This window comes from Neovison vison, chromosome 2, assembly GCF_020171115.1.
Source record: "Neovison vison isolate M4711 chromosome 2, ASM_NN_V1, whole genome shotgun sequence".
In the NCBI taxonomy this organism is placed as follows: Eukaryota; Metazoa; Chordata; class Mammalia; order Carnivora; family Mustelidae; genus Neogale; species Neogale vison.
Genome location: NC_058092.1, coordinates 33,269,437 through 33,285,650, shown reverse-complemented (window position 1 = coordinate 33,285,650; position 16,214 = coordinate 33,269,437). Strand labels below are relative to the sequence as shown.

Here is a 16,214-nt window from a genome sequence, read left to right as displayed (position 1 = left end):
TTGGGTGGTCAAATGACACTTTGCTTCTCCTAGCAACCTGGAGGGGAAAGAGCATGCCCTGAGTGGCGACTAGCCACCTGCACTGTGCTCAATGCTCTACAGACATCTTTATCATCTTCCTGGCGTTCTCAAATGCTCTCGGCATTAGTTTTAGCATTCCTGTTCTCCAGAAGAGGAAATAGAGGATTTGTTGATTTTCATAAATGATGGAGCTAAGACCTGAACACAATCCAACACTAAAGTCAGACCTAAGGTGTCTGAGAAAATAAAAGAGAAAACGAGGATGGAGGCAACAAAAACAAGAGGTCAGCTTCTTTCTACCCTTTGTACTTACCTTAATTTGTCCACGCCACATGGACCATTGGTGGCAGATTAAAAATTACAGCATACGCATTCTAATGCTGGCTTTAACAATTAATCAAGTTCATATGGCTGCTCTAACACCACCAGATGTGTTAATCTGAACATGTTACTTTGCTTTCCTGAACCTATTTCCTAATCTGTAATATGGGATTGTTGTGTGAACTAAGCGAAGTGCTCAGGACAGAGTAGAAGCTCCGTCATTAGCATTATTACTATTCTAAGGACCCAATAATGCTTCTATTAGCCTGGACATCACCAAAGCTTCCTTCTGAAGAGGGAGAGGAAGCAAGGGCAGTTACAAAAGACACATGTCTGCAGCTGTCAGAAGTTTCTAGCTTCCTTCTGTTATGGATCTCACAAGGAAGTAGAGGACAAGAACGGTAAAGTTAGACTGTTTACACTTGTACTAATATGGTTGCCACCACACATGGCTCTTAGGCACCTGAAATGTGGCTAGTCTGAATTGAGATGTGCTGTAGGTGTAAAAAAACACCAGCGTTTGAATACATAGTTCATATATATATATATATGAATATATGTATATATGTACATATATATGTATATATATACATAATTATATGTAATTTTTTAGTATTTGTTGAAATGTTAACATTTAGGATATATCAGGTGGACTTCAAATATATTATTAAGTTCACCTGTTTATATATATATATATATATTTTAAAGATTTTATTTAAAATCACAGCGAGAGGGCGCCTGGGTGGCTCAGTGGGTTAAGCCGCTGCCTTCGGCTCAGGTCATGATCTCGGGGTCCTGGGATCGAGTCCCGCATCGGGCTCTCTGCTCAGCGGGGAGCCTGCTTCCCTCTCGCTCTCTGCCTGCCTCTCTGCCTACTTGTGATTTCTCTCTGTCAAATAAATAAATAAAATCTTAAAAAAAAAAGATTTTATTTATTTATTTGACAGAGAGAAATCACAAGTAGATGGAGAGGCAGGCAGAGAGAGAGAGAGGGAAGCAGGCTCCCCGCTGAGCAGAGAGCCCGATGCGGGACTCGATCCCAGGACCCCGAGATCATGACCTGAGCCGAAGGCAGCGGCTTAACCCACTGAGCCACCCAGGCGCCCCTAAATAAATAAAATCTTTTAAAAAAAAAAATCGAGAAGGGGGGTAGGGTTATGGACATTGGGGAGGGTATGTGCTTTTGGGTAAATTGGAAGGGGAGGTGAACCATGAGAGACTATGGACTCTGAGAAACAATCTGAGAGGTTTGAAGTGGCAGGGGGGTGGGAGGTTGGGGTACCAGGTGGTGGGTATTATAGAGGGCACAGCTTGCATGGAGCACTGGGTGTGGTGAAAAAATAATGAATACTGTTTTTCTGAAAATAAATTGGAAAAAAAAAATCACAGCGAGAGAGGGAACAAAGCAGGGGGAGTGGGAGAGGGAGAAGCAGCTCTCCTCTGATCAAGGAGCCTGATGTGGGGCTCAATCCCAGGACCCTGGGATCATGACCTGAGCCAAGGACAGATGCTTAATGACTGACCCACCCAGGTGCCCCACCTGCTTGTATTTTTTAATGTAGCTACTAAAAATTTAAAATCGTTTGTGACTTCCATGATATTTCTATTAATTTCTATTTATGACACTGACTTAGATCCCTTGCAGGATATAAGTACACAGACATAGGTGTCCGTGCACTCATATATTATTAGAGTATTTTTTATGTCCCAGGCACTATTTCAGGTGACAGAGCAGTGGACAAGACAGACACTGCTTCTGTCCTTACAGAACGTAAGCTTGAGTGTGGAGGAAAGGCAAGCAGTATGTCTGCTCATGAAAAGGGCGATGGAAAACAAAGGAGGCCGAGCAATCACTCGGACGTGGGAGGGGTTGGTATTTCTGACAAGGTGATCAGTGAAGTGATATGCGAGCAATGACCAAAATGAGGAGAAGCCACAAACTATGCAAAGATCTTGGGGTCAACTTTGTAGGCAGGAATGCAAAGCCTCAGAAGCAGAAATGAGCTTGATTTGTTGAAAGGACAAGGTCATCGGGAACAGGGCGTGTACGGAGAACGCTCCCACAGAACCTTGGCAAGAGGCTTGGATTCTATTCAAGTGTAATGAGAAATTGTTGGGTCATTTTTAAAGAGTGGGGATATGCCCCGAATTCTCTTTGTAAAGGACAATGTCCCCAGTCTCTGTGGAGCTAGACTGAAGCAGGGGGAGAAAAAGGGCAGGGAGCAGAGCTGGGAGGCGGCTGCACTAGTCCAGGCCAGAGTTACCAGTGGTCTGGCCCCACGGGCAGGGGCTGAAGCTGTCAGATTTGCGATAATATTTTGAAGATGGCTGAGAAGACCTGCTGACTGCTGTGGGAAGAACAAGCAGAATCAAGGATAACTTAGACTTCTGGCCTCAAAAAACAGAGGGAGTTAGGTGTTGATGGCGGGAGAGGGGCTCGTGATGAAACACGTCTGGGGCAGAATTCAAGACTTTGGGTTTGGACACGTTAGGGGTGTAATGACGTCAAGTGAGGCCGTTGATAGACAAGGATGCGTGAAGCTGGGGAGAGACCAGGGCTGGAGGCAGGCTAATGAGTCAGCAGGATGGGGGTGGCATGTGATCCCTGGGGACGGATTAGATCCTCTAACAGGGAGAAGAAAAGAAGGCTAAGGAACAGGCCCCAGAGCAAAACAAAAGCTAGGTTCAGGAGACAGAAAAGGTGTTGTCAGCAAAGTGGGAAAAAAGGCAGGAGATCCTAATATCCCGAATCAAAATGAAGAAACGAGCTTTCAAGTAGAAGGTGGTCCACTGAATCAGAAACTTCTTTAGAAATAATTACTCCAGGCACTTGTAACTCCTTCCTCCCAAGCTCCAGCTCCTTAAGGGCTGAACCCCATCTTGTGCATGAGGGTTTTGCACAGGCTTTAGTGCCAGAAACATGGGCTCCCCAGCTTAGGAGTTGCATCACCTTGGTTACTTGGTTACTTTACTTCTCTGGGCCTTGATCTACAGCCCCTCCATGCTCATCACTACACACCCAAGCGAATGCCTCCAACAGCATCCCATAAGCACTGCTTACTGTCACTTTCGTGTTTTAACTTCCTTACACGACTATGTTGGGATCCCCTAGGACTGGTTATAGGAAGACTTGAATCAAACAGGACTGTTTGATCTATATAACCATGGGCCTGTTGCTTAATCTTTGGGCAGATGTTCCCGCTTTTTTTTTTTTTTAAAGATTTATTTATTTGACAGAGAGAGAGATCACAAGTAGACAGAAAGGCAGGCAGAGAGAAAGGGAGAGAGGGAAGCAGGCTCTCCGCTCGGCAGGGAGACCGATGTGGGATTCGATCCCAGGACCCTGAGATCATGACCTGAGCCGAAGGCAGCGGCTTAACCCACTGAGCCACCCAGGCGCCCCTGTTCCCGCTTTTTAAAAACAGAGATACTAGGGTGCTTGGGTGGCTCAGTGGGTTAAAGCCTCTGCCTTCGGCTCAGGTCACGGTCGCAGGGTCCTGGGATGGAGCCCCACATCAGGCTCTTTGCTCAGCAAGGAGCTTGCTTCCCTTCCTCTCTCTCTCTGCCTGCCTCTCTGCCTGCTTGAAATCTCTGTCAAATAAATAAATAAATAAAATATTTAAAACAAAACAAAAAACCAGAGATACTATTGGTGCCTGGGTGGCTCAGTCAGTTAAGCATATGCCTGTGGATCAGGTCATAATCCCAGGGTCCTGTATCAAGCCCCATGTTGGGCTCCCTGCTCTGTGGGGAGTCCACTTCTCCTTCTCCCTCTACCCTTATAGCCCCCACTTGTGCTTGCTCTCTTGCTCTCTCTCATGCTCTAATAAATAAATAAAATCTTAAAACAAGGATACTATATACCTCACAGACAGTTGTTATATGAAAATTAAATCATAATGATATGCTTGGCAGAATAAAAGCTCACTAGCTGTATTTATCATCTTGGTATCTACAACACCAATACTCTCAATGCCTGTGGACTGACAGGTAACTTGAGAAGGTAAGGACATAGCAAACCCTCCTTCCAGACAGTTAAGATGGAGAAAGGGAGGTGTAGTCAGCCGCTACTCACACCCAGTGAGCCTGGACAGGGTCAGCATGGTGAGCTAATAAAGCAAATATAGATCACTCATCATTCTGGGAAACATCAGGGATATCTCTCCCTTCCCTATTTTGTTGAGTGGAACCCCACCATCCATATCAGCATTCAAGCTAGAAATTCAAGCATTATCTGAGAGTCCTTCTTGTCAGTCATCCCCTGCCATCTTATTAGTTAACAAGATGCAGTCTATTGTGGCTTCAAAATGCCATACTTCGGGGTGCCTGGGTGGCTCAGTGGGTTGGGCCTCTGCCTTCAGCTCAGGTCATGATCTCTGGGTCCTGGGATCGAGTCCAGCATTGGGCTCTCTATTCAGCAGGGAGCCTGCTTCCCCCTCTCTCTGCCTGTCTCTCTGTCTACTTGTGATCTCTCTGTCAAATAAATACATAAAATCTTTTAAAAAAATGCCATACTTCCATCAAATCCAAGACGCCAACCCTTCTAAGACACATGAGACACACCATTATGTTCTGCAGTTCTAAGAAAGAAAAAAATGCTGCCACTGAAACTGTGACGTGCCACTGACTTTTAGAAGCATCCAAGTTCCAGAGATATTAAAATGTGGAAGAAGAAGAGTACATCTTACAGTTGATGAAATTGTATGTCTCATTCCATCACTGCTCCCTTAGCTCAGACCTTCACCATTGCTTGCCTAGACTAGGGTTGGAAGCTCCTACTCCTCTTCCCTATCCTCATCCTCTGATGCCAAAAGGCCAATATTACCATCTCCCTACCCCAAATCTTTCAATTAAGCCTTCTCTTGTGGCCCCTGGCCTGCATTCTTCACTTTAAATTGGCTGCAGCTCCCCAGATGTCATATTGCTTCTAGTCTGGAATCCCTTTTCCTACCATTCTTCAACTACTTATCTCCTAGCTATTAGAAGTAAGTTTTCTAGCCAGGGCTTACCTCACCCCAACCCTCCTGCCTGCCAGGACTGGTTTGGTTAACACGGCTTGTTAAATGGAGATCCCTTTCTTCATTCACAAATAAATGAACCCTAAACCAAACTCCAAAGACAACTGTCCTGCAGAGGACAGTCAGGGTCTCCAAACAAGCTCTAACTTTTTTTTTTTTTTTTTCCTTTTTTAAAGATTTTTTCTTTATTTGACAGACAGAGATCACAAGTAGGCAGAGAGGCAGGCAGAGAGTGAGGAGGAAGCAGGCTCCCTGCTGAGCAGAGAGCCCAATGTGGGGCTCGATCCCAGGACCCTGGGACCATGACCTGAGTCGAAGGCAGAGGCTTTAACCTCTTTAACTGAGCCACTCAGTTAAACTGAGCTTTAACTGAGCCACTCAGGCGCCCCTCCTGTTTTTCAATACCTACGTGGGCATCTGCTCTTCCAAGAAGTCTTCCCAGATTCTCCAAGCTGGGTTAGGTACCCTGATGTGGTGCTGCATATCCCATGCATACCACTGTCATAGCCCTTTTTATTCCACATTGTAATTGTTGACTCGGTTTCTCCCCCACTAGGCTGAGAGCTCCTTGGACACAGATGCCTGTTTTACTCAGCTGTGTTTTTTCCAAAACCTGGATCCTAGAAGGCACTTAATACTTATAAAATGGTTGAATGGGGCAGGGTGGGGGGTGGTGCCTGGGTGGCTCAGTTGGTTGAGAGTCTGCTTTGGCTCAGGTCATGGTCCCAGGTCCTGGGACTGAGCCCCATACTGGGCTCTCTGTTCGGTGGGGAGTTGGCTTCTCCCTCTCCCTCTGCTTGTGCTGTCAAATAAATACATAAAATCTTAAAAAAATAAAAATAAAATGGTTGAATGGGTAAATGGCTGGGTGAATGGAAAATAGTTACTGTCTATAGCCATGGGTGCTAGTTCCTCACTCTGAGATGCTACCTTCAAAATGACTTCGCTTTGCCATGGACTTTCCCGAAGTTTGGTTAATTGGCGGAAGAGCAAAGAGCAATGGCACTACCTGGTGGTCAGTGCGGGAAGCGCACCTTACTGAAAGACAGGACTTTTTTTTTTTTTTTTTTGCTCCAGTGGTTATGAAATGTCGAGTGAGGAGGATTTGTATTTAAAAAAGCTCAAGCTGATGACTGTGTGCAGAATGGATTGGAGAAGGGATCCATGAGGAAGTGGGGATGCCAGCTGGGAAGGTGATTTTGTCAGACCTGAGTCCAGATCCAGATCTGTGACTTGAACACTACCATGCTTAGCCACTTGGTAATACTGCCTCTTTTTCCCAGGACCTTCTTTTCTCCCTCTCAACTGAGCACTGTGGCAGGGATTCCAATGATTTCTGCCTTCCGGCATTCCTGCCCTTGTTTAATTCCCTCCTTCAAGCGTGGGCCTGCCTCTGACTTGCTTCTTACAGACAGAACACAGCCAAAGGATGAGCTGTCACTCCTGTGAGGAAGACTACACAATACTGGCATTTTCGTCCTGCTGGCAGACTCGTCTTTGCTGGTTTTCATCAAGTTGCCATGTCAGGGAGACCCATGTGCCAAGGAACTGAGTCAGTTTGGGGTTAATAAGAGTCAACAAACTCAGTCCAACACCCTTGAGGAACTGAAATTCTGCCAGTGAGCTGGGAGACAGGCCCTTCTCCAGCCTTCAGATGAGAACCCAGCCCTGGCCAACCATGGGATTGCGGTCTGTGAAAACCTTGAAGCAGAGGGCCCAGGGAAGTGTGCCTCAACTCCTGACCCGGAGAAACTAGGAGATCATAAACATGTGCTGGTTTGGACCACCATGTTTTTGGTCGTGTGTGCAGCAACAGACGACTAATAAGCACCAGCTCCAAATGTGTCATTAGCATGCAGGTCAGGAGCTTGTGAAAACCTCGGGAACCTTCTGCAGTCAGAATCAACTACTGTACCACTAGTGTGTGTGTGTGTGTGTGTGTGTGTGTGTGCGCGCGCGCGCGCACATGCGCACATGTGTCCCCAAGGCCTATCCAACAGAGGCTTTTACAGCTGACTTGTCAAAGCGTTCCCCTGTGAAATGAGTGATGGGTCACCTGGGTGACCCTGTCAGGTTCTAGCCCCGTCCTGTGCTAGAGCTGCACTAACAGCTAACTAGCCTTGACCCAAACTTTTTTTTTTTTTTTTAGTTTTCAAGTTTCTTATTAAATTCTAGTTAGTTAACATATATGCAATATTGGTTTCAGTAGAATTTAGTGATTTATCACTTACGTGCAACACCCAGTACTCATCACAACAGATGCACTGCTCAATCCCCAACACCCATCTAGCCTGGCCCTCCCACCTCCCTCCAACAACCCTTAGTTTCTTCTTTTTTTTTTTTTTTTAAGATTTTATTTATTTCTTTGACAGAGAGATAACTCTATCTCTCTGTAGGCAGAGCAGAGGGCAGAGGGGAGGGCAAATGAGACCCACTGCTGAGCAGAGAGCCTGATGCGGGGTTTGATGCCAGGATACTGGGATCATGACCCGAGCTGAAGGCAGCTGCTTAACCAACTTAACACCCAGGCGCGCCTCTACCTTTTTTTTTTTTTAAGATTTTACTTAGCTCAGTTTGTTCTTTACAGTTAAGAGTCTCTCTCATGGTTTGCCTCTTTTTTTCCCCTGTGTTCAACCTCAACCCAAACTCAAACACTTCAGGTACAAAAAGACAAAAAAAAAAAAACAAAAACGTCTTCTCTGGAAAATGTCTCACCAAACTTTATGTGAGAAAAAGAAACTCTTCTTTTTCTAATACTCTGACTTGTGGGAGAACAGCTGGAGATAAAGGAGAAGGAAAGTACATTGGCCAATACTCTGAAAAGTGACTTGCTGGGTACCTGTGACCCAGAGAGGATCCAAAGAGACTGACAGGATTCATTACCATCCTAACTAAAAGTAATACTGATAGCATTTATATTCACACAGGGTCTCTTTTCTTTTCTTTTTTAAATTTTATTTGAGAGAGGAGAGGTGAGAGAAAGAGTGCGTGTGCAAGACTGAGTGAGTGCACACGTGAGAGGGGGAACGGCAGAGGGAGAAGCAGACGCCCTGCTCGAGCCCAGGACCCCATGACCTGAGCCGAAGGCAGACACTTTACTTAACCAACTGAGCCCCCAGGCGCCCCACACAGGGTCTCTACTCGACAAGTTCATGATTCACCCGCAACACCTTAATTCGCATGCCACCTCCCATCAAGGCGGAGAGTGAGGGCAACAAGGAGGTGACAGGACCTTGCTGTGAGAGCTGTTTATGAGTGTCCACTCTCAGTCAGTCCCGAAGGTGGGTTCAGTGCTTGGAGGCAGAGCTGCTGACTGGCTTAGCAACTTGTTCACTGTGTTGATTTTGGCATCGTGTTTCTCAATGTCCTCATACGGAGTCCAGGACAAGTCATGCTGTAGCTTGTAGGCACCAAGGAAGTCATGTGGACAACCCGTCCCCCATTCCTAGAGAAGGCAAAGGAGTCAGTTCTCATCAGGGTAGGAGGTAAAGAAATTAGGTTCGTTTCCTCATTTTATGTCACGAACTTCTTTTTTGGTTTTTCCCTTCAGACCAGTTAGAATCATCCTCACTGCATCACACATGAGATACCTCTCTTAACAGAGATAATGACTGTAAAATAATTTAAGTGTATTTTTCATGTATATTTTTTCTAAGAGTCATGCCTGGGCTCACAACACCTCTAATTTTCTAGAAAACATTTATTAACCCTATGCCTACATTTTTCTCAAAGACCAGAGTAGATTTTTGTGCAAAAATAAACTTTTTTAAAAAACCCTTGAGTAGGGGCGCCTGGGTGGCTCAGTGGGTTAAGCCTCTGCTTTCGGCTCAGGTCATGATCCCAGGGTCCTGGGATCGAGCCCCGCATCAGGCTCTCTGCTCAGCAGGGAGCCTGCTTCCCCCCTCTCTCTGCCTGCCTCTCTGCCTACTTTTGATCTTTCTGTCAAATAAATAAATAAAATCTTAAAAAAAAAACCCTTGAATAATTCATTTTATTTCTGCTTATTAGGAAATTAATAGTCATTACTGGTTGGCCTGGATATATTTTGATTCAAAAGTATATGCCTTCCATTTATAAACATGGCAGAAAAACATGAGACTTTTATATAACTTTCAATATCACAATTGAAAAGTTTTGAGATTATTTTATAAATATGTAGACCCATATGCACATGATCCTTTTGGATAATTCTCAATATATCCCAATCATCAGTTAGCAAGATGAAGCTTTTTTTTTTTCCCAAACAGAAATATCACCAGTTAGCAAGATGAAGTTGTTATTTTTTTACAAACAGAAACACTGCCTGGTATTTTCCAAAGTTGAGAATATATATATTGTCAAGTAAAAATGTACTTTATTTCATTGAAATTTAAAAGAATGTTATTATTAGTTGTTTCAAAATGCTCACTGTAAAAAAAAAAATACACAAAACACAAAAAACGAGAAGGGGGGTAATTTTTTTTCACACACAGTAAGAAAAGAAACATCCTCTGCCCTCAATTTGATGTATTATATTCATTTGAAAAAAATAATAGCTGGATTCTTCAGTAAAAAATTCAATAGTATTCAAACCCAACTTATTTTATTAATTATCTTAAATATTGTCTCACTATCTAAAAAAAATCTTTGAAATATAAAAAATGTCACTGGGTACTTGTTGACAAGTTCCTCATAATGACATATTAATACTGTGATAAACAAAGCTAATGACAGCCATTTCTACCAGTAAAAACATAAATGTTCTTACCTTTGGAGAAATAATAGAAAAATACTGCTGACCACTGTCCCGTTTATAAAGGTAGTAAATGTTGCCAGGTTTTTTTACTATATTGCAAGCTACATGATGTAAGTCAGCATCTCTGTGAGCGTCTTCCAGTATCTAAGAGCCGCAGAGATGTAAAAAATTAAGTATTAGGTATAACAGGCATTCACACTTGGTGATTATCCCAGTCAAAATCTGGAAATTCCTCAATGCTTAGGAATTGCTCCCCCATAGCAATTAGTCACTACTAGGATTCAGATGGTTCTGAAGACACAAAAGTTAAGACTGCTACTAAACTGTAAAAATGCCTTTAAAAGAATTATATTTTAAAATGTCGAACACGACTGGCTGTGAATGGCTTTTCAATTTCTTTCCTGTTTTTCTGTGGTAAGTACATTTCTTTTATAGCTGAAAACCTATCTTCCCCACAAAATGCTTTGCCTCACTGAAACTGTCTCCCAGTGAAAAAGCTTATCTTGTACATAACCTCTTGAGCCTGTTCTAGTTCACTCAACACTTCTCTATTTCTAGAAGATACTGAAGACTTAAATAAGTTCAATGATTATAAGTGAGATCAGTCAATACTGTGAATTAAATGAAGAAAATGAATGCCTGCCTAAAAGCCGTTACTTACCTTCCTGGCTTGTTCTTGTAAATGTTGGATTTGTTCAGCTATGACCGTCAGTTTGTTGGTGGCATTTGCTCGGATGAATTCATCAGCCTAAAGGTGAGACAAAAGCAAAGGGTAGGTGGAAAAAGGATAAGACTTCTACAATGTTCTTATTTAGAGCCCAGAGTGAGGAGTCACCTCAACATCTTCGCTTATGCCTAATATTCTTCCTGTCCTCCCCATAACCCCAGGAGCGCCCACTCCTTGCCTTCGTCAGCACTGCTTATGAGACGTCTCCCCTGACATGGCCCCACAAGGTCCTCCTTCTCTTCTATGTCCCATAGCTTTCTCCCTTCTTCACTCTATAGTCTAGTCACCACTGCACTTCAGTCCTCCTCCATGTCCTCCTCCCATGTGCTACCACATATACTGAATACATGTAACATGTTCTCCTCCTTACTCTTTGCCTGATTAAACCCACTCATTCCTCAGGCCTCCCTCTATTTTCTCATGCTTAAGTGTTTCTGAAAGCAGGGACAGGTCTTACAATAAAAATCCAAAGATACTTGTGATAGGGCTCTTATCACCTCTTATGTAGTAATTTATATACAGAAACTACCTATTAATCTGACCATTACCTCAGCTAAATTATTTACATCAAACCTACCTATATTTTAACTTATTAAACTATTAAATTTTAACTTATTAAACTTATTTGTATTCCTAATTGTTACTTCAAATGTATTTTTAAAGATAGCACTAGTATGTAGACCTGAAACAAAGTTATAATGTACACAGGCGACTGCCTGTCATGTGCTAGGAAACGCAACTGAAGGCAACTGAAATTGCTTAAAATAAATAATTTTCAAAGCCAGAGAGACAGGTGTGACCAATTTATGTACTGGGAAGGGTCATCACTCAGGCATCAGAAATCTGTCAGAATTCCAGTTTACTTTCAAAAAAAGCTGATTAATGTCCAGTGGTATACAATTAAGTTAAGTTAAGGAGAAGAAATTAGGAGGTTGAACTAGAACGAAAAACTATCAAGAGAATTTGCTGGTTAGTTAAGGACGCTCAAGGTAAAAGTCAGATATAAGGCAGTACCTGACTTATCATGCGAAAACACAAACCAACCTGTTAATAAACAGGTTCAATCATTTATCTGTTCCACAAATACAGATTGAGCAACCACTGTGTGTCAGACCCCATGCCAGGCCCTAAGCACACGGGCAAATCAGAGAAAGAGGGCCCACCTCTGACAAGATTACAGCCGAAAACACTAGCCTTTAGAATATGAATCAAGTAACATATGTAATTTTTTATTTTCTAGCAGTTGTGTTAAAAGTAAAAATAAGTAAAATTAATTCTAATAATATACTTAACCCAATATATCAAACCACTTTATCATTCCAACATTTAATCAGTATAAAACAATTTTAATGAGATATTTTATTATTCATACTAAGTATGTTTTTTTTTTTCCAAGATTTTATTTATTTATTTGACAGAGAGAGATCACAAGTAGGCAGAGAGGCAGGCAGAGAGAGAGGAGGAAGCAGGCTCCCCGCTGAGCAGAGAGCCCGATGCGGGACTCGATCCCAGGACCCCGAGACCATGACCCGAGCCGAAGGCAGCGGCCTAACCCACTGAGCCACCCAGGCGCCCCCTAAGTATGTTTTTTATACCCCCATACTATCAACTGGGATGCCAAATTTTGATCAGAAATCCTCAATCTGTATAAAATTATAGCTAAAAGAGTCAATTCACATACTCAGCTTGTTCCAAATATACTTAAGAGTGTCCAATAACGGAATCAATTATCAGATTTTAAAATGCAAATTAGTTAAAATTACATAAAATTTTAAATTCAGTTTCTCAACTGCACTAACCACACATTCCAAGTACTCACCATATGTGGGTAAAAGCTACATAATGAACACCACAGCTCTGGTGAGTAATACAGACACCAACAAGAAAGACAATTAGAGCTAATATTATATGGACTCAGAATAATGATGCACTATTATGAAGGAAATAACTCTTAATTATGTGGTAGAAGGAGATCAAAGGTAATGAGTGAAGTAACTGGTTTAGTAACAGGGAGTGAAGAGGATTGTAGGGATTGGAATATGTGTAGCCTAGAGGCAAATTCAATTTAATAATACTTCATTTGGATGGGGTGGGGTAGAGCCATTCTACAGACAAGGCCTCACCAAGGATGTGACATGTAACTTAGGTCTGAACAAAAGGAAAAGGCCAACCAGGCAAAAACTGAAGATGTGTCTGAAGAGTAGTTAGTGAGGGGGTTGTCAAAAAAGGTGGGGCAGGGGAGGCGCCTGTGTGGCTCAGTGGGTTAAAGCCTCTGCCTTTGGCTCAGGTCATGATCTCAAGGTCCTGGGATTGAGCCCCGCATCGGGCTCTCTGCTCAGCGGGAAGCCTGCTTCCTCCGCTCTCTCTCTGCCTGCTTGTAATCTCTCTCTGTCAAATAAATAAAATCTTTAAAAGGAGGGGGGCAGGGACCAGATCACACAAGGCCTTAAGGCCCATGATGAAAGTGCTGCATTTTGTTCCAAGGAGAATGAGGCACCTTATGGTCAAGCTGAGAAAGTAGGTGGTTTCTAGAGCTAAGACAGTTCTAGGTCAGGAGTGGAGTGGCCTCATTATTAGTCTTCTTCTTATGGGGGTTAGCAGCAAATCTCTTCCTTGTAAACAAAAGAGCCTAATTCAAACAGAAATGAAGAGAAAAGTACTGATAATTACTAAACATGAACTCTGGTCCCAATCATTGTGTGAGGCTCTTCAAAAAAATTATCTCACTTAGTTTTTTTTAACATCTTATGAAGTTGGAGATTATTTCAGTCTCATTTTAGGAATTATACTCAGGTGAAGAAACCTGTCCAAGAGTTCACAGCTAATAAATGGCAGTTGAAGATCTGAACACAGATCAGTCTGATTCCAAATTTCATGCCTTAATACCAGCCCGTGTGTTTTCTGAACACACATTAATACCAAAATGATGTTATCAGCTGTCAGTCCTGCTAAAAAGTACATTTCAAGACACAGTCAGTAAATATGCTTGATTCAACCTGTTTGTTTCTAGTGTTTTTAATTCAGAGGCTCAATACCAATAATATTGGAAAAAAACAGGCAGCAGAATAATGTAGCCTCTGTATAATCTGTAGATTATATGCTGTAGGGCAAAAACAGCGTTCCGTCTCTGCTTCGGGCTACTCTAATAAACACGATGGTCACTCGGTAACTTATGAAAATGTTTGCCTAAGCTTTGGGCCTGGTTGCCTCCCTCTCAATAAGTGATCTAATTAAAGAGACACATGAAATTCTCTTAATCCATAAAAGTTCTACTTTGCTCCCTAACTTGCTTGAATCAAAAGCACCTTCCTAAGCATTTGAATATGTCTTAATTAAAAACAAAACAAAACATGGGGGGGGCAGGGTGACTTGGTTTCAGCTGATGTTGTGATCTCAGGGTCATGAGATCGAGCTCTGCACCGGGCTCCAGACTCAGCATGGATGGAGTCTGCTTGAGAGTCTTTCCTTCTCCCTCTGCCCTTCCCACTTGTGTAGGTGTGCTCTCTCGAGAGCTCTGCCTCTCTAAAATCAATCAATCAATCTTAAGAGAAAAAAAAAAAAAAAAAAACCACCCTGAAATACAGAGATGTATATGTGATGGAATTTGAGCACCTTAGTAATTAAATATTTTTAAGCAAAATAAAGACCTCTGAATATAACCAAGGCGAATGCAAGAGTACATACAAGGATGAAGGGATATCAGAAGCATTAAAGCAGCAGGCCTATGTATCTACATTCTAAAGAGGGTTCTACAACTAAAAGTTGTAGAAATTACATGGAATTTGTTTTTTCACAGCTTTGGCCCCAGAAGCTCTCCTAGTTGAAACCCTGCATTTTACAGATAAAGAAACTGAAGTTAAGGGGTGCATGGGTGGGTTAGCATGAGATGCTTGATTTTGGCTCACGTCATGATCTCAGGGTCCAGGGACCCACAATGCGCTCAGCGGGGAGTCTGCTTGAAGATCCTCTCCCTCTCTGATAAATAAATCTTTAAAAAGAAGGTGAAGCCTGAGAAAAGTAATTTGCTTCAAGTCACATGCAAGTTAATACCAAAAGGCGGGGGAGCGCCTGGGTGGCTCAGCTGGTTAGGAGAAAGATTCCTGATGTCAGCTCAGGTCTTGATCTCAACTCGGTGAATTCAAGCTGCATGGGACTCCACACTGGGTGTGGAGCCTACTTAACAAATAAAGCAAACAAAAAAACCCCTCTGAAGTGGGATTAACACTCATGTGTCCAAACTTCCAATGCTTTTTCTGTTATTTCACATTTCCTCTTTTTTTTTTTTTTTTTTTTACTTTTGGCAATGCATGTCTAAGCACTGGGCTTGGGAATGTTATCCAGTAAATGACAGCACAGGACAAAACTTAAGAGTCCTTGTCCTTCCAGAAGATGTTACGTTCTAAAAGCATTCAGGTCACAGATAAAGATTTTACAGGAGGCAGTTTAAAGTAAGTGGACTATGCATCCCTACAGAATCTGCGTTAGAGTGATCCCGAAACTTCCACGGAAACTTCTTTTCACCCATAAAATGGGAAGAAGAACCTAGGTACTTCTTACCTTCCAGGGCTGTCCTAGGGCCCAAATGAAATACTGAATATTGGAAGTGCGTGCAAAACTTCCCGCCAAAGAATACGGGCACTCATGTTGCAGATGAAGGAGACTTTGGTCTCAGAAGTTCAGAGTTCGAGTCAAGGGCAATCGGTTTTCCCGTGTTGTACAATGCAGACAAAACAAATGCTACCCCACGCCAGGTGGCTGTTGAGGTCCCAGTCCTAAGACGCAGGGCCAAACGTGAACCAAGACGGTAATTTACTTCCCCAGCCGCACTTCCTCACCTTCTGCACCTGCTCTGCGAGCGCCACGAGGTCTAAGGGGTCCCCGACCCGGTGGGTGTGGTAGGGGCTCACCAGGGCCAGGCCGCCGGGGGTCGCGGTGCGCTCCACCAGGGCTCCTGCGACACATACCCAGGAACACAGCCCGTGAGCGCCCGCCCTCGGCCTCCCGCGCAACCCGGGAGACTAGTTGCTCCGTGAGGGCTTCTTTCCCCGGCCGGATTCCCGCCCTGCCTACCTCCCCGACCTGTCGCCGGCTGAACTCTTTGGTTTTCGGGGACCTCCTCCGCCTGCCCCAGCCTCTCGGCGTCCTCCATGACAACACCCGAAAGCTCCCTACCACCCTCCCGTCAGGAGGCGGAAGAGCATGCGCATAAAGGCCCGTGGGCGGAGCTTCCGTGTTCACCGGCCATTGGACTTCACGGCCTAGGAGCGCCGCCTGAGCCTGGGGGCGGGGCCCCGGGCCAAAGGCCCATAGCTCCGCTGAGGGGGGCGGGGTCCAGGCTTGTGGTAGTCCGAAAAGGCGGTGCAAGCTTCTTGGGCATGCGCTGCCTGGCAAG

The 16,214-nt window shown here is 43.7% G+C and overlaps 1 protein-coding gene across 2 annotated transcripts; it reads right to left on the bottom strand.

Moving 5' to 3' along the window:
• Positions 1-8,298: 8,298 nt before the first annotated feature.
• Positions 8,299-16,010, bottom strand: C2H1orf50 (chromosome 2 C1orf50 homolog). Of its 2 annotated transcripts, none has more exons than XM_044237990.1 (5): positions 15,893-16,010; positions 15,658-15,773; positions 10,757-10,843; positions 10,108-10,239; positions 8,299-8,805 (listed from the first exon to the last, which is right to left on the bottom strand). In XM_044237990.1, exons 1-5 carry the CDS (start codon positions 15,969-15,971, stop codon positions 8,626-8,628), a joined length of 594 nt encoding a protein of 197 aa, XP_044093925.1. In that variant the 5' UTR covers positions 15,972-16,010; the 3' UTR covers positions 8,299-8,625. The 2 variants fall into 2 exon arrangements, with proteins under 2 accessions (XP_044093925.1, XP_044093927.1); XM_044237992.1 differs by having other exon boundaries at positions 15,902-16,010.
• Between the last annotated feature and the right edge of the window lie 204 nt (positions 16,011-16,214).

Excerpts from the sequence above, each read along its gene's own strand:
- C2H1orf50 (XM_044237990.1), bottom strand. The coding sequence starts at position 15,971 with ATGGAGGACGCCGAGAGGCTGGGGCAGGCGGAGGAGGTCCCCGAAAAC. Across the intron at positions 10,844-15,657 it reads TCGCAGAGCAGGTGCAGAAG|GCTGATGAATTCATCCGAGC; the intron begins GTGAGGAAGTGC and ends TCTCACCTTTAG. Across the intron at positions 8,806-10,107 it reads TTTCTATTATTTCTCCAAAG|GAATGGGGGACGGGTTGTCC; the intron begins GTAAGAACATTT and ends TGCCTTCTCTAG.